Genomic DNA, 26,714 nt, shown 5'->3' with positions numbered 1-26,714 from the left:
GACTTGTGTAACAGAAAGAAATACAACTAGATAAGGTTCATTTCAGTCCTAAGATACAATGTTCCATTGTGGTAAGCAAATTTCTCTTTAAGATTTTTACTGAAGTACACAGAGAGAAATGAAAGAGAAAACAATTTTTATTTTTACTCTTTGTTTTTCTCTTGTAAAATGTGTTTAGAGAATTGTTTACTTAGAGTGAGTGTTTAGTTAGATCATAGTAGATTGATTGAGCTTGATAGCCAATCAGATCTACCTGTATCTACACTCTAAAAAACAAGGTCACGCGTTGTGAGTTAGAGATGATAGTTAGAGAAACTAGCATGTAGTATTTAGTAACTTCTTTTATATAGTATATTAATGTATTATAATTATAAAAAAGAAATCATTCAACCTTCTGAAATGGAGTTAAACATCATCATTCTTCCCATTGAGTTCACCAACATCTACAACATTTCATGAAACAGGATTGAACAACAGAAAAAATTCTAAAATTCTAGTTCTTTGCAAAGATCAGCATATCTTAAGAACTTTATAAATCTGGTAATATATTGGGATAGCATTAAATAAAGTGCATGATACTTTAAATTTATACATAAACTGGAAACTCATCAACTGCAAGTGATATAGAACCAGGTTTAATGGTAGAAGGGTCACTATAAACTTCCACCATTATTCAGAGATCAAAACCACAAAAGATACTACCAAATGGATGAAATAAGGTCCTTCCAGAGACACAGAATCTCACCTGAGAAAATAAAACATCTTTTTACACCAGGTTTTGTTTTGCTTAATCAGAGTTTTCTGATTATGTTCACACCCCTACAGCCATTAACCTGAACAGAACACAGTAACACATCACAGAAGAGGGACATAAGCACTTGGCTTATTATTTACCAGAAGTTTATTCTGGACATTAGAAAATGCTTCAGTGTGATTTTCGGCATGCTACAAGGACCTGGAGGGTTCAGAGGGGAAAAGAAAATCCTAATCCATTCTGGTAAAGACCTTGTTCCATAGCAAGTTCTCTCTAGCATTAACATAAAAGAGTGTTAACTAGCTGTTCGCGGTGCATCAACTCATAAACAGTTTTCTTTTTAAAAGGAGCTAAAGCCAAAGAAGTAAAGTATCTGTCTCTAGCAATACACACCTGAAAAAGGCCACTGCTCTACAATGTAATTTTTTACACTTCAGGTTCTACTAGGCTTTGGGTTTAGACTTAACACAAAGCTTTCTCTAACCTAAAGCTGTGAACATGGCCAAGTACATACACGGATGTTTCAAATACCCATCTATACTACCATAAAGCAATCTGAATATTCCTTCTATTATATAGCTTTGAAAAACATGAAAAATAATTTGAATTCCAACATATTTTTATGGCTTTTGAAATTAAATTGTTCCATCATATTTACACAATGCCCAGGTAATTCTGTCTTTTTGTCATTACAGCAAACTATGAGGGGGAAAAGGTTACTTCTTGCCACATTCTCAAAATCAAGTCTACGTTTGCATCACACATGCCAGAGGAAAAATGTCACAATTAAATGGTTCATAAGTATAACACTAAAATTACTATTTAAGTAAATGTAATTGAACAGAAATTAAAATGTAGTTTTTAATTGCATATTACAACTTAAATGGTAGCACTTAGCAGAAAGTGTTAACTCATTTATTTTTTAATTGTTAGCTGCTTCAAGGCAATTGTTTTAATGCAGAAGAAAAGTGAGAAGCTTTTCAGTATATTTGATTGTAGGACACTCAGGCATATAGATCAAATAAAATACAGGTTGAATAGGTAATTAGGTTTGGCCTGTGATACATTAATGTGGAGACAAATTCTGAAAGAAAGGGAATGAATGTTTTTCATTTCATTCTCTCTCAAACACCACTCTATTTGGATTCTTAAATGCAGTTTGAAAAGTATTTCCATTTCATAGAAAACATGAAATTGAAAATCTTCTATAGTACATAGGTCAATGAATTCTTCAGGAGAATTTTGTAAATTTCATAAACTTCAGTAAGTGCATACGGTAATAAGTCTCAACAGATTGCATGTGGCAACTTATTTCATAATTACTTGACACATTAAAAATCTTTAGCCATGCTAAATTCACTGGAGAAGACAAGTCAAAGGGCATGCACATACATTAAAGCATATGATTAGTCCGTACTAATAAGGAGTGTTTTTCCTTGCAAGGTTATTATTTGACTCATTAAAGTGTCAAATTCTACAGCATCAGGCTGTATACTCTTTTTTTAATCAAGTTCAGTACAACATGGCATGTTATGGGGATTCTGAAAACATTATGGTTTTCAGAAAAATATGGTTTTAAATACCATTCAATACACTAAACCGTCTTGTGATGGTGTCACAATGAACAAGATACTATTACACAGCTAATCCTGCTGACTGCTCTGCAGTGCTGTCCTCTTCTCCCTCTTCTATGCTTTGTCCACTTTTCTGTCAGGCTTCCTGGCACAATTTATCATAACATAGAGATCTTACCACAATAACATTTGGATTTATTTGGTTTTCTGTTCTTTTTAGATTGCTCTGTGGCTGGCAACATATTTCTCCTACCTTCATTCATCTTAAATAGCTTTTCCAGAATCAGGGGGCTTTTTGCATCCCTTGACTTCCTTCAAATATAGTTTTAACTGTCTCCCTCTGAAGTATTTCACCACCACAGAAAATGTCTAAATAATGTTCTTCCTTTCACATCAAATGCAACTAAATTCTTTAACTAGCAGTGCTATCTTGTTCTAATGCCCTAAACCAGCCTGAATATTCCAATCTCTTAATTTTTAACTGAAATGCAGGAGGTACTTTGCATCCCCAAAGTGTGTAGATATACTGTGAATCCAGTACTATATAAGTATGACTCAGGTCTATCAATATGCTAAAACCCAAAGCAAAAATTCAGCGCCCTTCTACAAAGGGACAAGATATTCAAGTATCTGTGATGACAACCTCAAGCAGAGCACTGCCAAAAAAAAACAAAATTCAAAATTGTTAATTGTCATGAAATACATGTAATTGAAAATAAGGACAACAGTAGTAAACCTAGTTAAAATATATAAACAGTGAACCCGCCTGTCAAATTCCCAAATATAACCATGAAGTTTGGGCTAATTAAAAATCAAAGGTAGCCTTTTTTTTCATACGTAGAGATTTTCCTTCCCATAATTTGTGGCCACTTGAAAATGTACCATTAACGTCAGTCTTATTCTTCCTGTGCTCACTTTCTCATTACCAGGCAAGTTTTCCAACAAAGGACAATAAAGAAACATCCAAGGCAGTGACATATTGCAGGTACTGGTATATATATCCAGTCATTGAGACCAGTATCATTAAAAAAACCCAAAACACACTCATACACTAGAAGTTACAAACCTAGATCCTCTATTGATATATTTTCTTTCTAGACCTATTCCAAACCAGATTTCCAATGTGAATTAAAATATCACTGAGTAAATAGTAAAACCGGAAGTATTATGTTTTCCATGTTCATGTTTGCATGTTTCTTAAAAAAACCAAGCCCAGGCACACAGTTTATTTTATGCTTAAAAAGAAGACCACTAAGAGAACTTTGGATGGTCAGAATGCTGATGTTCTCTAAAGAGGTTCGTGTAAAAAAATCTGATGCTATACAACACATCAGGTAAATGCACACTGTAAATGCATGCTTACTTTGTGAAAGTCTGAGTACTGCAAAAAACCACCAGTTTTTCATAGTACTCAATTGCAAATGATGCAAGAACATCCACTCCTTCACAATTTGCATTTCAAGTCACTGTATTAAAAAAATTCTGCATTTTGGAAATTATAGAAAGTGCCATCAATATCATAAACTAACCTCACTACAATGTACCATTCCTCATACTGTGCCAACTTTAAGAGTGCTCTACTGTTTTGCAGGTTTGAGTAAAAAATATATTATCCAGTAGCTTTTTATAAGAGTGGTTATGAACACAACTTCTATTCCTTTAAATGGAATGCAATTGCATGCTCAAGTGTGCTGAACTGAGAGTTTGAAGAGAAAAGGTGATCTTTTCAAGACTGCATCCTGCCTGACAAAACCTATACAGAAAATGGCTAATTAACTGGATTGAGATTCTCTGAAAATTCTGAAGTGACAAAAAGCTTATGTAAGAAGTGTTAAATTCTTCTTTAGCAAGGCAGGATTACATACTTATCTTTACTACAACAACAAAAGCCAAACATCTTTCACACTGTTCAGTTTATTTTTAGTAATTGGAGTTTACCATAGATTATAGTTTCTGGGTAATTTCTTTAAATAAATTTGACCAAACCTCACTATAGTCATAGCTCCAGGAAGAAAAGGAAAGGAAAGCAGCAGCACTATACACTGTGAAAGAAGGTAAGATGCTGAATCGAACCAGACTTTAATTGGTTTGTCTGGAAAACATGATATAGAAACATCACTATGGATTTACACTTATAAATTAAAACTGGATTTATTTGAAGCTGACTTCCTTCTCCAACTTAAAGATAGCTAAAATCATACGAAGAAAAGTAAGTATTTTGCAACAGTTTGCACTTTTCAAATTCATGTTAAAGAGCCAAAAAGAGCAGCAATGAATTGAACTACAGAAGTCAGTGCTATAAACTGAAAATTCTTTCTGATCCCTAAGTTGTGGATCCTGTGAAAATCCCATTTCAGGGATATTTAACATCCTTGCCTCTCATTTGCTGCCAAAACTGTGATGATACAGGGATTGCTGAATTGTTCTCTCCCTTCTCTTGGATAGGCAGGCAAATGGGGCAAGGTCACAGTGATTAAACAGCTTTCACATCTTCTTCCAGCTCCTACTCCTGATATGTGCAATTACTCCCTTCTGCTTCTTTACTCTTCCTTTTGTAGTTGAGATAGGAGTGACTTTGTTTTGGGAATTGAGTGAGACAACTCTGCCTAGGAAACTCGGATGTCCAGCACTCCCTGATTCCAACTGGGCTAAATCAGAGCAATCCCCTCAGATGTTTTTCTAAATCTCTCCCAGGCTGAGAGGAAAACAAAACCAGTGCAACAAAAACTATTGTACAATTTCTTGCACATTTATGTAAAATGGATATGACCTTCAGGACAGAAGAGACACGGACAATGATTAAAGTCAGATCTTCAAGGATTGACTGGGAAAGATTAATTTCCAGTTTCTCCTCACAGGAATGAGGTTTCTCTTCTGTCAATTACCATGTTTTCTTGTGATAGACAACTACTATGTCAATCTCAGAAGTGCAACAGGACTCGAGACCTGAGGTAAATGAACAAGTCCAGCCTGAGCTAAAAAAGTTAATGTAAAAAGCTCTAATCTGGACCCAGGCAGGTGCCTGAACTGAGATTATAGTACTGTCCAGTGCAGAATGCAGAGCTGCATTTTAAAAACACTGTGTGTTTTTCCCCACAGGTTAATACTTTGCACAATTAACTGGAGCTCTTTGGTAGTTTTCAACTGAGAGACTCAAAAAAACTGAGGACTACATACAGAAAGTACATGTGTGAAACTAGTCATATTGAATCATTGCAGCAAGTCACATCAATCACTTCTTCTGGAACATAGATTCAGTTGGAAAACTACTGAAAGCTAAAATTTGACACCACAACATCTATAGCATGGTGTTGAAATCAGTGTATTACTCTTCTTGTCTGTACAAGACAAGAACTCATGCTACTATATTTAATTAGAAGGAAAGTTTAAAAACTCAATCAAAATCAGGAAATATCAGGCAAATGTCAACTGTATGGTCTTAATTCAACACATATGCATGGCTGATTTATGTTTTTAACTAGTGCATAAGTGTTTATATAACACATTGTTACTATCTTTAGGAAATGTCCTTAGGGAAATATATATTTTGGCTCTTTGTTTCCTTTGCAATCTAGACTGAATTTTGGTTGTGCTGTGAAACATACCATTTCCAAACCCCCTTCTTTTTCTGGCTGTCATATAAAATGATTTCTCTATAGCACTTAGATAAATTTTAATATTATCTTCAAATGTTCATAGCATGACTTTCTTGCTTGCAGTACTAGTTAGCATGAGCATGGTATATTTGAAAGCAGGATATTATTGAATTATCTATATTCTAATAACACACAATTTCTTTCTATAAATACAAAAATAAATAAAGAAACAAAGTTTCCTATGCTTTGTTAGCCTAACCTAACTAAAAGTCAAAGAGAGAAAGGCAAAAAAAGAAAATACATAAATTACACATACTTACATTGCAGCTATTCAGTTTTGCTTATTCACAGTCTTTACATATTCATGACCTATTTCAGGCAAAACTCTCTAACTCTTGGTTTAATGCTTACTACTTGCAACATTTATCTCAGTCATAAAAACTATTTTCTCTGAATCCAATGCTAGGAGAAATTAATTGCTTCATTATGTGCTTACAAATATAATTTGCTCTTTGATGTATATTTGCCATAACATTGACATCACCAACCTGAGATGCTAGTTAAAGAATATATCATCATCCTATCATTTTATTCTCCCTTAAGAAAACCTGAGGACTAAAAAGCTTACATGTTTAATACTGCAGATTAAATTAGATTCCTGACCCTAATGATTTTCACAGCTCAAAAGCAGACAAGCCTTATTCTAGATTTAAATATATGGGTCATCCTCTCCAAGGAAAACTCAATAATTAAAAATTATATTTTTTCAGAATCACAATTATTCTATCCTTAAAGCTATTCAAGTCCAAAGTAAAGTACTTAGAGGCTTAAATACTTAAGATAGAAGTCTGAAAAGAAGGTTATTGTCTGCACTTAAGGAAAGATGACTCAAGGAGTATATAAAAGTAAATAAATTTATTGTTTCTAAAAAAAAAACTACACCAACTGGATAGAAATATGCTAAATACACTAATTTCCTAGAAATAGACTGCTCTGGTACCACGGCCACATTAAGAAACAAACAAATTACCCAGAAAACCAACAAAAACTTGGCTGTCAGCTATAATGCTTGAAAAATTGAAAAAATCTTTCTGGTTTTCTTCTGTTCATTAGGCTGACTGAGTTGGTGGCTAGAAAAGAGGAAAAGGAAGAGGAATAGAATCACTAATAAGTAATTACATAAACATTTTAGAATAACCAAGGTGTCAAGCTATTTTATTGGTATATCCTGTTCCCTACATCACCAACATAATGTGTAACAAAAGGATGCCTTCTCCACACTCTCCCTGGGTGCCAGGGAAGGTCACGGAGCAGATCCTCTTGAGTGCCATCACACGGCAGGTACAGGACCACCAGGGGATCAGGCCCAGCCAGCGCAGGTTTGTGAAAGGCAGGTCCTGCTTGACTGACCTGATCTCCTTTCTATGATAAGATGACCCACTTAGTGGGTGGGTGAAAGGCTGTGGATGTGCCTACCTGGACCTCAGGAAAGCCTTTGGCACCGTTTCCCACAGCATCTCCTGCAGGAACTGGCTGCTCGTGGCTCGGCCGGATGCTCTGTTGGATGCGTAGGAACCCGTTGGCATGGCCGGGCCCAGAGGGTGTTGGTGAATGGAATCACATCCAGCAGAGCTCCCCAGGGCTCAGGGCTGGCACCAGCTCTGTTTAAATCTTTATCAATGACCCACATGAGGGGATCCAGGGCACCCTCAGTCAGTCTGCAGACACACCGAGCTGGGTGGGAGTGTTGAGCTGCTGAAGGCTCTGCAGGGGGAACTGGACAGGCTGCACTGATGGGGAGAGGCCAGAGCTCTGAGGTTCAGCAAGGCCAAGTGCTGGGCCTGCTCCTGCCCTTGGGTCACAACAACCCCTGCAGCTACAGGCTGGGGCAGAGTGGCACGAAAGATGCCTGGAGGAAAAGGTCCTGGGGGTGCTGGTCAAGAGCAGCTGAACATGAGCCAGAGAGTGCCCAGGTGGCCAAAAGGCCAATGGCATCCTGGCCTGGATCAGCACCAGCGTGGCCAGCAGCACCAGGGCAGTGACCATAACCCTGTACTCAGCACTGGTGAGGCCACACCTCAAATCCTGGGTTCAGTTCTGGGCTCCTCACTACAAGAAGGACATTGAGGTGCTGGAGAATGTCCAGAGAAGGGAAATTGAGCTGGGAAAGGTCTGGAGCACAAATCTGATGAGAAGCAGTTGAGGGAGCTGGGGATGTTTAGCCTGGACAGGGTAGATGAGATAACAAGCACTGGGACAAGAGAAAATGGCCTCAAATTGCACCAGAGGAAGTTTTAGATTGGATACTAGGAAAAATTTCTTCACTAAAAGACTGGTCAAGTATTGGAACAGGCTATCCAGGGAAGCAGTGTAATCAGTGGTCTTGAAAGTTTTCTAAAGACTCACAGATGTGGCACTTAGATGTGGCTTAGTGGTGAACATGGTGGTGCTGAGATGCACGTGATGATTTTGAGAGGTCTTTTCAAACCTCAATGATTCTATCATTCTAACTTATCAGTATTTCATCACTAGAATATTGTTGCACAGAAGAAAAATACATTGTTCCATACTTGTCCACCAACCTCAGACAGGAGCCAAAGAAAACAGGTAGATTTAAACAATTCTTTTCAAAAGCATGTATATAATTTTTCATTAATAGTAATAATGCTAATGTAAATATGCCAACTGCAGGAGTATCCTATGTAACATAAACAGAGTTTTTTTTTAACATGCAAACCCCAATTTTCTGCTCAGGCTAAGTCTGCAATATTTGCAGTGACACTAAGCATAAAAAACTCCAGGAAAGTCTGAACTCTTAACACTTTTAGTAACACTCTAATGCAGATTTTTTTTTGTTTTTAATGAAGCATTTTTTCAGTAACGCTACATTTTGAAGAGTTTGGTAATAGAATAGTGAGATCTTCACCTCAGGGTTACTAAATTCAATATGCCCCAGATCAATAGTGACTCAAAGTCATCACCATTTGATGAGAATTTGGAGCTCAGGTTAAAATGTATTATGAACTTAGTCTACTCCAGTGAATAGCTTCATAACTGACACTAACATGTATGGTTGCTGGCAGTCTCAACACAGAGCCTTAAATTCACTGGGAACACAGAGAGATTTACTTTCTGGACCTACAGCAATCCTTCTGAGTCAGGATTAAGGCCCAGTAGCTTGCACTATGAGGAATCTCAGACTTCTCAACTGCTTATTTGTACCTGTCCCAAGAATAAAAGAGCATTAGAACCCAGACACACTTTTCAAGTAGCGTATTTGCTTCACTGCTTAGAAAGAGAAAATAAATTATTTCAAAACTACATGACCTCAGGCTGCACACCAGAACAGAATAACCCTTCCCCTCAAAGACCAATTCATTAAAACATCTGGTTTACACAGCACCTTAATCCTGCTAAGATACAAACTGCTTGCTTAAGAAATTAACATTTTTTAAAAGCCTGGAAACTGTATTCAGGTAATCTGTCATATGACATCTGATTAGAACAAGAACCACATTATTTGCTACTAATGAAAAAGCATACTCAAATTTCAAAGCAGCACAGATGTGGGAAGATCCAAGGCAGAAGAGAGCAGGTGGCAGGCTAGCTGGCAATTACAAAATGTACAAGGTTATAGAATGACTAAGACTTAACTGTCAAATCTATACATTTTAAGCTAACAAAATAGTAATTTAGTATTTGTATAGCATTTTGCCTTTTAATGTTAGAAAGCAGAGAGATCTCTTCTGTACATTTAAAGTTATATTGCCATTCCACAGCCAGCTTTCAAATAAAACCTGCATGATTAAAAAGCTCACTCAGTTATCAATACCCTGTATCTGAAACACAGTGCTTTAATGGCCCAGGCTGAGAAAAACAAAAGCACAAAATGCATTTTAACCAGAAAGGAGCTCAGCACCAGAGTGATCAGTCTACAGTACAATAATTAAGAAAAAATGGTAACTACCATGTTTCTAGCATCTACAATAACCTGTGTAAAAACAATGCTTATGTATAAAAGTATACTTATATATTATATAAAAGTATACTTAATAATTGTATACTTATGTATACTTCTATTTCACAGTATTTTTAATAATCTTAATTTAAAGGTTAACAGTATATCAAATGTAAGTGATGCATGCTAAGTTTCCCATGCTCTGTGCACAAAAAGTTTTTACTATTCCTGCTTTAGTAAAATCAAGCCAGGTGCTCCTGCAATATCAAAAATGCCCAAATGCCAAGAAGTGCTGCAGATAACATGAAAAACAAAAATAATGAGAAACATCATTTGCTATCCATACATCTGGTCCAGCTGGAAGGGATCAGGAACTGTCTTTCTCCACCTTTATCTCCTCTTTACAGAGCAAGCAAATATCAAAAGGTCAAAAGTATTCACCAGTCATTGAGACAAAACTTGGAACTCTATCTTCATAGATGAATGAGTGAAATAATGATATGAAATGGAGATTCCAGTGGAGATGATGAGGAATCTGCAAACCAAAAGGAATTATAATCCTGGTCCCACTGAGGACAATGATAAATCTCCCAATGATTTCTTAAGGGCCAACATTTTCATGCAACAACAATATTCTTCACATAAGCAATGAACTCTCATGAAAACAACATGTGTTACAAATCACATCAAATCAGAACAAAGTATGAGGAAAATCCCTCTGAGAGAAATGATTCATCGATAGCATGATTCCAAAAACAGTGAAGACACATTGTTGCATGAATATTTGAAGAAATGACTGAAAAATATCAGATGTAACAAAATATGTCCTCTAAGAAGTTCCTTTTCTTTCTTCCAGCTCCACATAATAGGTTGCTCATCAGGGAAGTATAGGGTTAAATGGTTACTAACTAATGCAATAGTGGCTAAACAACATATTCAGGCAACAAAATACTACATCTCAAAGGAAGTCCATTCCCTCTAAATTTCCCTTAATTACTAATAAGCATACATAGAACAAGTTTTCCAGTTACCTTTTAGTGAGATACAGGGAAAAAAAATCAGAAACTTGAGCTAAGTAAATTAAGATCTCAACAACCTGTAAGATCTTGCAGATCTTCTCCTTTTCAGAAACAGAGCAGCAACATTCAGTGACAAAACAAAAAGAATCTTAGAAATAAACTTTTTCTTCGATTGCTTCGAAGAGTTTTGTTGATCAGCATGAGAAGAAGCTTTTAGCAACTCCTCCCAGGTTCTTAGTCATATGAAGTTTGCATGAATAGTATAGCCAGCACTACATGAATATGCAATTTAGTCCTAGGTAAGTATATGATTTCCTATATAGCAAAAAAACCCTGTCTCTAGAGTCCCATTACTTCATTTCCATGCTCTCAAATACAACTGAGTCAGCTCACACTATTTCCAACAGAGCAAGTTCAAGAACAGGATAGATGGAAAGGTTTTATAAATGATATAGGTAACATGCTCTTGGTATGTGCCTCCACGTACATGTGTTCCCAAATACGAATTCAAGCACCCTGGCTGCAAAGCAAAATGAGTATTTCTTTCTCTCTGAATTTATGAGAGGTAGTAAGTCATAAAAAATTATTATAATTTTACCTAAAACAAAATTGGAATGGACTGGAAAAGCATTGTATCCCATTATTCCTACACAGCCTCCCTTTTTTGTGGTCTCAAATTCCAACTATTTAACCTTCTCTCATAAATATAATTTTCTAAATTTATTTTTACTGTTGACCTAGTCTTTCTGTTAAGTATTCTTTTTTTTTCTTTAAGTACAATTAAAACTATACAAAAAAGGTCATAAAGGTAGATGGATTACTGCCACACAGAAATACAGAAAAATTACCTCTCTGTTCTGCAATACTGGTATTATCTATCTCCCAACAGCTTGCTTTCTTTTATTATTTTGTTTAATTTTCAGTTCTAACTAAAGGCTAACAACATGGCAAGATTAGCTCTTTATGGACATAAGCTCAGTGCATTCTCAAATTTGGGCAGAAGAATAACTTTACAATGCTATAAGCATGTTTTCATCCAGCTATGTAACCTTACGAAAGAAAAAAGGGAAAACATTTTTCTTTCCCTTGGTAGATCATTTTACAATGCCTAAGAAGGAAGCTATTTTCTTCTCTACAGCCTATTCTTTATCTACTTCAATACTTAAATCCTATGGAAGCAGTAATCAAAAAGAATAAATCACAAGGAAAAAAAGAACTCAAAGTATTCAAAAAGAATAAATCAACCTAAGAACTGAACATAATCTAATCTTTCTATCAAATTAGGCACTTTGCACACTACAGCATTTCCAAAACACTAGTTCATGGATTATAGGCACCTCTAAAGTATAACTATCAACAGTTCAAAGCAGCTGATGAATAATATTAAATTATTGTAATCGTCTACACTTGGGATGCCAATAGCAGGGAAAGCAACTCCACTTCTTACTCCTGGAAGGATGACAAAGTAATGTACTACTTTATCAAGCTACTTTGATGTTGTCTGGTACATAGTACACTTCCCTGAGCTACCACAGAAGACAAGGGAGAAAAGAAGCTAACAGGCATCCTTATGAATGAAGAATGACAATCCCAAGAAAAGGTCTGATAGGAAAATGACTTATGACAGGCTAACTTTTTCCTAAAACAAGCAGAACTGAGAGGTGGACGTTACACACCACTTGGTTTCACGTCCGTGCTAGAGGCAGATGTGATGAAAAATATGTATTTATAAAATGGAAAATGTGTCAAATGACAGTTAGGAACAATTCACTTGTGGTACAATCATTTCCCCAGTGAGCTTATTACAAATCATATGACACAGCCCTTCTCCTGTTAGATACAAATGGCTCCTGTAGGCTTCTGGAGCCAGTGACATATATTCTCCATTTCTTTTTGCAGTTTATAAATCTGTTTTCCTCCACAACTGTATTAAATGTTGATGTTGCATCGCGTTAACATGTCTGTCAAGCAAAGGAAGCAGAACTCATCACCGTTTGTCTAGGTCAAACACTTTACCCAGACAGCATACCTACAAACTCCCTGGTTGTCCCTTTTCTAACAGAACGATTTTTAAAAGACACTAATTTATCAAAGCAATGAGATGCAATACTGAACATCCAGGTGAAAGTGTAGAAAACCAAGTTAGTTTTGTTGAAGACATCTGAAAAGACCTACACCCATTTCTCCCAGCAGTGTCTCTGAAGACACAACTTCTATATATTTTGTGAGGAGGTATAAATCTATAGATGGAATAGGCCCAGTCTTATTCAATTTCTGCATTTTCATGGAAATTCAAAGACAGACTCAATTTCTGTCAGAGGGGAAGATGAATTTGGGGGTCTAGATGATCAAGCATGCAACCAACCCAACTTCACTTCAAACACACCCTTCTTATCTGTTTTCCAAGGAAGGCAGATCTTCAAGACAGCAGACTAATTTACAATGTTTATTCTTAGTTCCAATGTGAAGATTATACATTTTCAAGTTAGTATGATTTATTAAAATTTACCAGAACACAATTATACTAACTACCACTAAGAACCCTTATCTCTGAGTAGAAAGAACCTTAACAATAGGCCTAAATTGAATTGTTAGAACTGTTCCATGCATCAGATAAAATTCACAAAGTACGTAATCGGTTCTACAATCTAAAGACAATACATCTGCATATTACAAAGAGAAGGTTTCCTCTTTTTCCTTTGCTTTTCTTTTAACAGAGAAGAATCTATTCTTGCAAGCAAAATGTTATTAACTGCAATTAAGAGAAAGAACCAAACCTCATACAACTTGACAGCATTATATTCTACTGATTTCTAGTGAACAAGAATAGTATTTACAGTAGAAACCATAGAGAGCTTTCATGTGGCTTAATCAACAACATCCTCTTATAACAGCATTTCCAGTATCATTACACAAATTACACTGAACATTAATATAATTTTTTCTGTTATATCTCTGTCAGACAATTAATATGTCTCTACACTTTAATGGTGTATGAATATTGTGGTGGTATACACACAATATTCTGTTTTCCTGAGAGGCAAGCAAATGAATCAACATTTAAAATATATAACATGAAAGATTTTGAACCTACCTTCTTTTTCTGGGTTCTGTTCCTGCCTCCCAACCAATCATCCATCTGTTCCTCAATCTCTTCGATTGAAGCTCCATGATCATAAGATGGTATATACACACTTGATTCCAGAGCTGCGTACACAGGGAATTCTAATTTTGGTTTCTTGACTTTAGGCTTCTTCTCTTCTATACAAAAGTAAAAAAGAAGAAAAAGTAATGCTACTAGTATTGCAGGCATGCATAATTCAGAAGCAGGTTTAGCTCCCCATCTCTTACTCCTATCTTAAAATTTCCACTGTGGAAGTGCCTTCAATTTCTTTGTTAAAAAAGAGAATCAGAGTTTTGCATAATAATTTTATTTTTATTAGAAGTAAATAGCAATGCACCCACTTAAGCCCTCTTCCATCTGAACTATGCTGGAAAGGGGCAGATGAGTTAGCTCTTGTTACTGCTACACTACTTGGCAAAGATTAGTACAGGCAAAAGCACAGGAGCTGTTAAAAGATTCTGAAGTCCAGCCAGCTTCAGAGAAATTGGCAACGGTAGAAAGGTGAATTTTAGACAATTCTGTACTACTTTATGGTCAGCTATGCTAAATAGAAGCTTCTGAGTCAACAGATGGCTTCTCTATTCTCAGATTTCTCCAACCACAAATAGCTCTGTTCTAGCACTTACACATTTAGGAAGATTTAAATGTTGGACCTCATTTCTAACACGGATTACTGGTTTCTGCTCTCTCTGCCCTTCAAATGGTATTAAATGGGAGCTGCAAACTCATGGGAAAGAAAGGAAGGAAAGATCACAATCGAAGCCCCAGTACCTAAAAATGCCTCCACTATATAAGATGATCTCAAAAGCAAGATTTAAAATGGACAATTGACAGAACTTTAGGAAAAACAACATGAGGAGCAGAGAGACACACTTGAACACTCAAAGCATCCAGAAACCTCAGGTGTGTCCAGGGGACTCTTCTGGTTTTGCCTCTTGATTTCAAAATATGCTGTATTCACAATGACTAAATGTTCCTAAACTGAAAGAGCTGATCTAATACACCACCGCAACCAAGAGGGAAGTTCTACATTTGACTCCACCTTTTCACTCTCCACTGCATATCTTTGTGCTCCTCTCCCTCCTATTGTGTTTCTACAATCACCCAATCATTCAGCAAACTACAATTTACTAAGCAAGTAGAAAACTCCTCTTAATACTCGAATAGAAAAAAAAAATCCAAGTCATTTAAAGGTGGTGGGCAAGGAAATGTAGAACCACACTTGTCTGATCAGCTTATCTGCCTTTGCAACCACGCCCTAATTCTTCAGAGGAGAAAAAAATCTGTTTTTCATGGAAACCTTTAAAAAATTCCTAAAGAAGACAGAGGACTGCTCCCTACAGACTCTGAAGCAGAATTTCTTTTCCTAATAGTATATGTGCAGAAACAGCACAGTGAAAAGACTCCGCAGATTTGACAAACCCTAGGAACTGAGTATTTAAGAAAACAATAAAGGGATAGAGAACTGTTCCAAGTCCAAAATGAACAGAAAAGTCATAGAGATCTTGAAAGCTAACAGGATGACGAATAAGCTTTTAAACTGTTCACTGTTCAGAATTTCATTGCACATTGTTCAGAGACCTGTTTTTATATAGAATCTTTAACTTTACCTGTCAAATTTCAGTAAATGAAATATTAAGTTAAAATTTGTATTTGGATTTTTTTTAGCATCCTTCTGTAGGGATGTGTAGAAAATACAATGAAAGAACAGGTACTCCTCAAAATTAAGTGAAAATCCAAAAGTGTGATACCAGCATTTGTCTCACTATGCAGATATTAGTAAAGAATTTTTTCTTTGTTTATTTCAAAAGGTAAATTTTATAATCAAATCACATATAGTAAATATTATCTCATTTTACTCCAAAACTGCCATGTATAACAGCTTCTAGAATCTGTTAAGATTTGTATGGATAAGTAACAATAATTTTACCAGGTCTTAATTGTAAACACTGATACCAGCAAAAATATTCTAGGAAGTTAACTTCAGTGACAATTTTCACCACCTTATTTCAATCTCTCAAAATAATCAAGCATACTCTGTGTGTTCACTTGGAATTACTTAACAGTGGAGACACCCCATGACAGTTGGCTTTTCCTGAATCTTGCACCCCATCAGCTACTGCTTATTAATTTTCACACTCAAAATATGCAAATAGGGATAGCATTCAGGTTAGAAGCCTGAATGCTTCTAACCAACATTTAAAAATTAAGAGCATAGCCTGGAATAGGTCATCTAGGCTCTTGCTGTAGTTTTGGAAGTAATTCTGTAACCATTTCCAGAGGACACTGTGCTCCACTTTAAAATGGGGTATCAAACACAGTATCTAGGCTTTCTTCAGGGAGTTAAGTGACAGAGAAAGACCTAACATAGATAAGACAGTCTGCTGTTTGCTGACTATCAAAGGAACAAGAAATCCCACCTAGAGAAGATGGCTGTACAACCTCAAACAAGCACTCAACCAGAATTAAAAAAAACCTTATCTCTACTGTCTCCCATGAGTATACAAAAAGATGAAGGAGTTCAGCATAATTCTTTATACCACAACAGCTGTCATATTGAATTAAAAAAAAAATAAATAGAATTGAAGTCACAGCACCTTTGACACAGGGCTCCCAATAACCCATCAAGAACAGTTTCACCTCAGAATTTTCAAAGCCACTTTTTAGAACAGGAAAGCCCATAAAAGCAGTTTAATGGTAACATCTTAAAGTATTTTAAAGGAAGTACAGAAGTTATGTTTAGTGGTAGGAAGCCTCAAATTAAGGCAGCCAAGCACTGGTGCTCTTTCAGATAAATACGGAGAAAGCAAAATAGACCAATGGAACTACTTCACCCAAACAACAGAAGTCCACAGGAGATACTGAGGAAGAAAACCTCCCTCCTTCATGTTATCTTTTCACTACCAGCAATTAAACTGGCAGCCTAAAAGACACTTGCGACCTGACCAGTCACTTTGCCCTGAAGAGAATATGGATCAGGTTTTCCAAATACTAGATGATGCCTAGACAGCTGAATCCTGTATCTGCTAAGGCTTGACAGACAGCCAGGAAGTTGGAGCAGCTGCCCACCACCATGACCTAAAGCAAGGATGTGTTTGATCGTGCTGACAGTAGTGACAACTGCAGCTGTGATTCAGAGTTTTGAAACACAAGTGTTCCCTTAATATTTAGTGTCATTTTCTAATGGTACTGGTTTAGGACATCTACTGTAACAGAACAGACTTTAAAAAGACATTTTTCTCATCCAGTCTCAAATATTGTTTTAATATTGTTGCACACAAACCTAACTAAAATGCAGGAAAAACATACAGTAATGATTTCCTAGGTTCCTCTCAGTTCTGTGACAAGTGAGCTCAGTATCTGCTGGAGACCCAGTCGGACCACAGTGCCCTGTGTGGGCACCAATATTCAGAAAACCTTCACTATAACCAGAGGTACTGGCACTCATACAACTAAACACAGGGAGAGAAAAAAGTCTTGGTAAAACAGAGCCTGACTTCAACAGGGTAAATTAAAAGCTTACTCTCATTACTATTTTCTGGGAAGACAATGTACTTTAATTGCCAAATTACAGTGTAGTAACTTCTTTAGTCTATTAAATAGAATTAAAAAAACAAATGGAATTTGATTTTTGTGCATATGGAATCCAAGATCATAAGCACAATGGAAATTGTTTGATATCTACCAGTCCAATGTCAACTGATCAGTATTTTACATGACTCATAACTTCTAGAGAGTTCTAGTCTTTTTTAGAAGAAGGGATTTAGTTTTATCATTTTCTGAATTCATACTGCAAAAATACTAATTTTCTAAAAGTATTTTCCACCTTTAGAACTATCAAGTTCTTTATCAAAAAAATAAAATTGACTGTGTATTTAACAACTTAAGAGTTAAAAAAGGAGAGATGCAGTTACATTCCCTATGTTTGAATAGCATATAAACACACCTATCACTGGGATGCTCAGATGTTACAGATAACAATTAGCTAACTCCCCTGAAGTGCAAAATTTTATATTTCTAAAGGCCTCCAATACTATTCTTCTACTGGCTCTACATTTTACTAATTTATGGTGCCATGGTGTGAGTTTTGAAGTCTAATTAATTACTTGCACATAATCAGACATTTCCTCATAGTTCTTCCACCTTGTTACTACATTAATTTTATCACTGGCAGAATTATAATATCTAGCTAATGGTTATTTGCTTTAAGATACAGCATGCATTAAGATACTGTCAGATAAGGAATCTGCTAGACTTTATAGATCAAGTGCCATGTAATAAAACAGTGATTCTTTTCCCATAACAAATACCAGAGGTCCTGCATTTTGAAGTTTTCAGAAAAATTTATAATGATTTTACATGTTCAAATACAGTCAAAAAAAGACAGTGATATCTTGAAAATGAAAGTGACAAATTGCCTGATAGCTCATGCATTAGTAAGCAAGAAATATGACCACACAAAAAGGTAGTCAGCAAACATCTTTGGGCATACCAGTAAGATACTGCACTGATATCTCTTTTTTCAACACAGTTCACTTAACTTATGTAACTATGAAAGACAACCAAAGCATTTGTAGCATTAAAATTTGTTGAAAACATGACAAGAGAAAAATTCACTTACACGTACAGACAGAACACAAAGAACTCAGAAGTCTGGAAAAAAAATTGTACTAAGGTTTTGACAGTCTATTGAGAAAATGGAGCAAATTATGCTCAATATCAATGCAAATATGGGACAAACACACATATGCTTAAAAAAAGGTACACATTTCTATACTCAAAGTCAATGGGATTATATGAATATATCAAGAATTTGAGATAGATGTATATATCTTCTATACTGGGACATACAAGCTAGTTTATTTTTGAGCAAACTGACTAAAGACATGCTCAGGGATAAATGCATCCTCAGCTACAAAAAACTTTTCACAAGCTACAGCTTTTGATGACTTTCATCTTTTTTTCTGAAGATCTACCCTTCCTAAAACTTCCAACTCTCCCAAAATACAAAAGGGTTAGAAACAAGGCTCCGATATTTGAGCATTAATTTGCATTCCAACAAACATATAATGAAGCATGCTTGCCTGTCTCAAATGAGCCTCATGCACTGTATTTTTGCAGAATATTTTCCAGAAAGTCTAAAGCAAGTTTTGTGGGGAGAGGTATCATACAAGCCTGGTTGAAACAACTGGGAAAAATACACAAGCTTGAAAGTTCAAAATTCTTTCAGCAGGTCTGCCAAAAAAAATCAGTGAAATGAATGATATATAGTTTGCCATAATTAGGCTTCAGAGGTAACAATTAAGTGATCAGAACATTCACACCCACACCAACCAAAAAAAGCGTGCATTGCATAAATTAATTTTCTCTGAACCCGCCTGTCAAAAAGTCATTACTGAGCAGCCATATCAACACTGCATTCTGGCAGAGATTAATAATAAACACAATTACCCAATATATTTATCAATTATTTGGAAGGAAAGTAACCTTCAGCAGAGTGCTAGATTCTATAAATTTAGTTCAAATGGTTTACAGTGAAGAGGAAGCACAAGAAGAAGTGGGAACATGGACTGGCTGGTAGTCTGGGACCAATCAAATGTGCTTTTGAAAATTACACAGTTAAGGGCCTTATGGCACATCTGCACTTAGAAGGGACTTTGGACAAGGACTTTGGACCTTCGATATCAGGGCTTGCAGTTATGGTGGACAAATAATCCAAAATGAGCTATCAGAGCAGGGGGAACTAATGTAACCTGTGATTCTGTAATAACCACAGAAGAAACATGATTTCATAATCAGAAGATAACAAACTTTGGAACATTATATACAAACCCAGGGCCCAATTCTTCTAGATACATTGCAAAACTAAATCAAGTACAGAAGAGCCACAGAAATTAAGGGATCAAGAAAGGCTTTGTATTAAGAAAACCTGCAGATAAATAGAATTTTTTTTAGGCACAGACATGCTAATAAAGAACAACTGAAAGCCGAACCTGGAGAAATTCATACTGAAATTAGGATATAACTATACAATAGCAAAATTAATTATCTGAACAAACCATGAAGAACAGAAGGCATCTCAAGGTTTACTGATCAATGTTGTATCTTGAGTAACAAGGAAGCGCAAAACTTAAGTGCACCACTGGTACATGTCAAGTAAGACAAGTCAGGTGAATCAGTATTTTCTACTGATTTTCACCTGTAAGAGTCTGAAATAAACCCATTGTACTAAATGACCTAATCTATCTCCTACCTCTATTCATGAAACTATATAAAAAGCTATGTAAGCAGCATGCTGTATTCCAAGCTGTCAGGAAAGGGCAACCAACCAAGCCTAACCAAACCTGATCAAATGCATTAAAGGTTTCACTACAGCTCTGGATGTTTGGTGGCAGGCATTTGGGTAAGAGTGCTGTAAGACCCTGTGGAGAGACATAAATATCACATCATAAAAGCCCGACACAGAAAGGCAGCTCATCAAGCAGCCACAGGGCTCGTAATTTTGTACTTTAGTTAAAGCTTGAAAGATGGGGGTAAGGAAAAAGCACAAACCCCCACATACTATTCAACATGGTTTATAGCTAGAAAAAAATCAGTTTCCTGCCACAGATTGTTCCAGATGCCTTGTACATCATGGCAAGAATTCTGGATTTACAATGCAAATACATTTCGTAACTGGGATGCCAGTGAAGAGTTCACCTGCAATTCTTAGCAGGCACTCTTTTTTTAAAAAGGCATATTTTAAAAAAATATTTAAGTTTTCATACCAAATGTCAGGGAAAACAAACTAAGAAGAATGGAAAGTAAGAGAACCGCCAAGGCTAAGTATAAAGAAAGAAAAATAGATATGTTCCCCCCCCGAAATGGACATCATTGGAAGAAGTACCCCATGCAAAAACAGCTTGAGAGCTGCTAGAATTTGTCCTGATAACTACTCAAACCTTGCAATTTAAATTTAAAAATGGAGTGATCTGTCCTGATTATATGCCTAGGTCATCTTAGTTTAATAATGCCTATTCAGTGCAGCTAATACCTACTGTACTTTACATCCCATGACTACGAGGAACAGGGCTATCCAGTGGGCAAGAATCAGTCCCTGATGCAGGGATCACACACGTGACAGACAGAAGAGGGAGAAGTTGGAAGAAAGTTTATTAATTAAAGCACTTCCATTTAAAAACAAAACTTTGTGTTCTTACATTTAAATGTGAAAAATGCATCAGAAAATGTAACACAAATTTCTACTTTTGTGCCTAAAATACACAGCTCTCTGTAATTCCTACAAAACCCTATTTCCTAGAAACCTAAGACTGTGTTATAAATTGCTCCATTTTTGTAAAGCAAAGTTGCTATAATTTATTAACGTAGTAACGACAGTTTTGGATGGGTTGAGAAGTGATAAGAAACACCGCAAAAGTGCCAGAAAAATAAATCAAAAGTGCGTAATATTAACTTACCAAGAAATTATTTTTTCACACTTCTTCCCAAAAACAGAACTTTAATGACATCTCAATACTGTCCTCTCCTGTTTAGCAAACTACATTTTCCTCCTCCAGTACCTTACTCTGGTTTTTGTTCAAGCTGCCTACAGAATACTGAACAATTTCAGCAGGAAAGCAGACAGACAAGGGGGCAAACTAGCAATTAGGGCATGAAAAAAACAAGCACTGTAAAACACCTATTGCTAATCAGCATGAGATATGTGTTTACTCAATTAAATAGACAGAACCTTTATTATGACCTTGCGTCCCAGAGACAGTATCTAAAATTAAGAAGAATGGAGGCAAACAAAATGCACATTTGGTGATTTATAACCTTTCTATGCTAATTGTGATGTGACAATGCAGAGCAACATAATGAAATAAGCAAATTTAGCAGATGCTTTGCATGCAAGCTTCAGTTAAATATGATAGCATTTTTTTTGCCTACAGTAACATGGACGCATCTCTTGTTTCTCTCTTGGGAGTCTTACTTATTAGAAAAAAAGGTAACTGACAGCTCATTCTGCTGCCCAGCTATAGCACTGTTATGGCTGACCAAATAATTCCACGCCAAATCTCAAACTCTGCTAATTACAGGTGGTGATTCTCAATCCTCCTTGCTCCCTGCCAGCAAGCCTACGAGGGGAGGGCAGGATGCCAGGCAGTGAGACTGGTGAGGACTGGCCCCTGCTCACACAAGTGACACTGGGTCACCTGGCAGACATGGCAATCACGCCATGGTGCACCCAGCAGCGTGACAGGGGACAGGGTGGTGCTTCTAAGAGAGGTCAAGGGTGACTTAGAAGGCCATACTTGTGCCTCTCAGGGGTGGGCACAAAAAAAGTGACTCTCACAACACACCTGGCAGCAGGGAAATACTTAAAACTTCACATGTGGCCTTTCAGTGACACACAGGAACGTGCACAATATGATGTTAACAACTTTACACTTTCATTTGCCCTTCTGTTTTCAAAAACTAGTCCTTTTAAAACTCACAGTAGTTCACAGGTTTCAATAAGGAATGCATGCCCGCTATTTTGAACAATGGTAATACATTACTATCTGACAATTTAACAAGTTTTTAATAACCCAAGTCAAGACCCTTTTCAAGGACCCATTTTGTGGTAGGTATCTCGAACATAATGGCAGGCCTTCCTAACAAGCATTAAATGCACTATTTTGCTAGATTTGGCGTGGGTCCATAATGCTCACTGGGATGCTGAATGTTATCCATTTTCCCAAAATAGATTCAGCTACTGATAAGTTGGGAATTATTGCTGGAACTGGATCTCTTCACTGATTTTACAAAAGTAAGCTATTTTGTAAATATAAATAATGCAGCTGTATTTTAAGTACCTAAAGGCTTACGCTCACTCCAAGCTACTAAATTATCACAAAGCACTCAATGCACTTGTCCGAATAAAAGAACTTAAAAGCATGCACTTAAGTACAGTAAATAAAGCAAGCATGCACATACAAAGACGGACAAAAAACTGTTAAAACTGTCTTCAGAAGAGGGTAGGTTTAATCATTGTCAAAAGCAAATAACTGAAAGAAGAATAGGAAAAGTCACCTATAATTATTCTGAATGCTTTATTAAAGGAAATGTTAATTGCTTTCTCTGGTCTTTTATAAGAGTATAAAAACTTTAAAGCATTTATTTGAACAATAGCACAAATCCACCTCTGAAGTCTGCATCCATCCTTTTGGAAATTCAAATTATTGTCACTTTCTATCACAAAAATCAACTCAATATGCATAAAAGAATTATTAAACACATTATTAAAAAAATATTTACAAACAACGACAATACAAAAATGCTCAAAAACCCAAGGGTCACTTCTAAAAATGTACAGTACATTTGAGATCTTCCCCTCCCATAAAGCAACATTTCTAGCAAGGTATGTTCTTCTTGCTATAATCTAACTATCACCTGAGTTGTATGTTTCTATAGGAGCAAACCAGCAGTCTACTGCAAAATTAGCCCCAAAATTAAAAGCTTATTTAAATTTAACAGCAGTAGAGAAATATATAAAGCATGTATTTTAGAAGGTTAGAAAAGTGTTTGTTCATATACATCCAATGTAGAAGCTATATTGTATTACATCTTTGTTTATTAAGACAGTGGTAAAAACTCACTCTGAAGTGTTTCAAGTTCAGCCTTAGCCAGGGCATCTTCTTTCGCCTTCATTTTTGTTTCTTTATATTCTACATATAATTGTCTGGCATCCTTTAAGAAAATGTTGCAATGGCATTAGCATCCTTATACAAACAAGTAATTGCAATGGCTCTGTTTTAAGTTCTCACTTAGCCTCACAAAAAAAAAAAAATTAAGATATATTTGTTTCCTTGAGTTACAGCAATTTTCAGTCTAAAACATAGAATTTGTGTAATAAAGGCTCAAATGTAATAGCTTTGATATTTTAGACTATGATGCTCATTGACAATCTGAAAAGCAAAATGGTTAGAGAAACTACCTACAGCTTTGCAGAGACCATGCACCCACTTAGCTCAAATCAGCAATCTGGAAGTTCAAGGGAGAAAGAGATGTTTTTAATTAGAGTAGTGTGCACAGGGACAAACAAAGGCAACTGCTAGGCAGCAATCACCTTAATGTGAACTCATTAAGGTAACACTAACCGCATGTGCCAACTTGTTCCCCCTTTATTTTTTAAACCAACTTCTACTCTTCTATTAAAGTGTTGAAAATACACTTTTTTTTTCTCCAAGGATTAGATTCTAATCTGAAATCTATAAAGCAAATGTACACATACAACTAGAAGTCCTGTCACACATGCACCACAATAAGGTACATCTTTCCAAAATCCGATGAATAATTATGGATTTCTGTTGAAAGCTTTCCAATATGAACAACCAGATTGCTGAAGTAGGAAAAATAGAGAGTTTTCTTACTCTCACCAGTTTAAGAGATTTCTATACTCATTCAAAAACAAAGAATCCATAATAGAAATGCTGAAATAGAGAAATTGTTATTTATCTTTATCAAGCATGCAGAATGTCTATTGTATTACACAAAAATTAATTATAGTATTAGATAGACTTAATCTTAGATCTTTTTACCCAAAAATACTTTTTGGTCTTATTACACTAACAGTACCGCTTTTTACAGATAAAGTGTAACTTAAATTTGAATGCAGAATGTGTTGTAAAATGGTAGTAAATTAATTTTTTTATAATTTCAACTATATTTAAACAAAACCTGGTATCATCAACATGAAATAAGACATTTTAGGAAATCTTGAAAAGAAAAATCTGAGCTAAACAGTCTATTGCTGACTCTAATGGTAGAAATCATCCCATTCTCCCTGCAAAGATAAACCAGTTGTTCTTCATGTTACAGCTGCATGTTAAAGCTGTACTTTTAAAGGTACTTGAAGGAGACTGGAAAGCACATGTCAGGAATCATGACCAAGCTCTGAGGAGAACTTTGTAGTGGTTTGGAGACATCTCACTGGTAAGGTCAGGATGCTTGAAGAACAACTCTGACAAATTCCCACAAAAGATCAGTAAAGTTCTACCTCCTTCCAAAATACCTCTTCTTACTTTTTTTTTTTTTTTTTTTTTCCCTGGGTACAGGAAATAGAAAGTTCTGGGGGTTTTTTACCAGTTTTATGTAGGAAATCTCTGCACACAAAAGTAATTTTAAAGGGTTTACATAACTTTTTGCTTCTGGAACATAACAGAAGAGACCATCTCACATGTTAATACTTTTATGATCAGGAAAAAGTGTAGTTACAGGAGGACTACCATTAACAGCAGATATGTAGGCTTTGAGAAGACATATTTGAATTACAAAATAAGTATCAGCACTGCTTCTCTTTTTGGTTTACCTGAAAGAAAAATTCCCTACCACACTGGAAACTTTCCTTGTATCGAGGTTTGGCCTACTTGAAAAATTAAGAAACAGAAACAGCCATAAATGCAATAGTTCTTTTCTGTTGAGTTTGAGGCATTTGGGCTGTGTGGTATACACAGGACTCAGACTTATGGATATCCAAAAACCACTTTTGTTTAAGGCTATGATTTCAAAATAGCTACAATTAACTGGCATTTAAACTTAACCCATTTGACACTGAAAGCCAATATTTGATGCTAAATTCTGGTGTAAAATCCATTATTGCTTGTGGGATCTCCAGACAGCAGGCACTAGGGGGTAACTGTCAATCTCTCCAGCACGTCAATCACAGAACAATTGGAAATGTGGCTCAGATGAAAATGAGACACAATAGCTGAACAACAAAGAAAACTAGTCAGAAGCACGTAAATGAAATATGGTAGTATTGTTGCTTTATGGATGTAGAATGTATTATCACTACAAATGGAATAATATGCAGGTAACAAAGGCAGCATCTGTCTTATCTTATCAGTAAGATTATTATGGCTAGTACCATAATAACAAAAAAAAAGGGAAACTGCACATTTTGAAGCATACATATAAAGAAAAGCAGAGGAAAAAAAAAACCAAAAAGCTTAACTCAAAATGGATTTTGAAGATTTGAAAATCAAATTCTTCCCACAAAAAAAGAAGAATGGCTCTACAGGTTGTAAAGGAAAATTAAAAGGCATACCTGAGCAAAGACTTTAACCACAGACACAAATTTTATGCGAATTAGACCTTATAGATCAAACTGAAAAACCACTGGAAAACCATTTAACCTGGGAAGTTCCTTGATGAAAAGTTCTACCTTAATGTAAACAACCCCCTTTCAATTCACTCTTCATTAGCTTTCAATCAGTCTAAACAGGAATATTTGTTTTCAAGAATATTCAGTTTTGGTAGTGTAAGTATTTCAAAATAGGTTTATGCTCAGATTTTTTACTTTTCTGAAGTGATAAATTTAAGCAGTCACTTTGTCTCAATACAAGCATTTTAAAGACACTGGCAATACACATACAGTCTCTTCCAATCTAATGTTCCTTCTCCATGATTCAGTAACAATTTTATATCTCAAAACATCAACATTTTATACTTAATGCATACTTCACCTTCAAGACACAATAGACATAAGAAAACTAATATTTTCGTACTTCTGGGGTGGAAAGATACAGAGAAAAGAGACATAAATACAAAGCTTGGAACAGTTCTAACTAAAACTCCACCTTATCTAATCAGAAATATGTTCTCATTTGCAAGAATTTAAGACGTTTTCGAAAAAAAACATCAAAACAAATACATTATTTCTTCCC

The 26,714-nt window shown here is 35.8% G+C and overlaps 1 protein-coding gene across 1 annotated transcript in view; it reads right to left on the bottom strand.

Annotated features, from left to right (window-relative positions):
- DNAJC1 (DnaJ heat shock protein family (Hsp40) member C1) overlaps positions 1-26,714 on the bottom strand; it is a 108,585-nt gene that overhangs the window by 28,423 nt on the left and 53,448 nt on the right. The window contains exons 7-8 of the mRNA XM_053995035.1: positions 23,646-23,736; positions 13,996-14,162 (exon numbers count right to left, since the gene is read on the bottom strand). Coding sequence (XP_053851010.1) covers positions 13,996-14,162; positions 23,646-23,736 — 258 coding nt within the window. The remainder of the gene's footprint in view (positions 1-13,995; positions 14,163-23,645; positions 23,737-26,714) is intronic.

Source organism: Vidua macroura, chromosome 1 (genome assembly GCF_024509145.1).
Source record: "Vidua macroura isolate BioBank_ID:100142 chromosome 1, ASM2450914v1, whole genome shotgun sequence".
Classification (NCBI taxonomy): Eukaryota; Metazoa; Chordata; class Aves; order Passeriformes; family Viduidae; genus Vidua; species Vidua macroura.
This window is presented reverse-complemented; position numbering and strand designations above follow the sequence as displayed.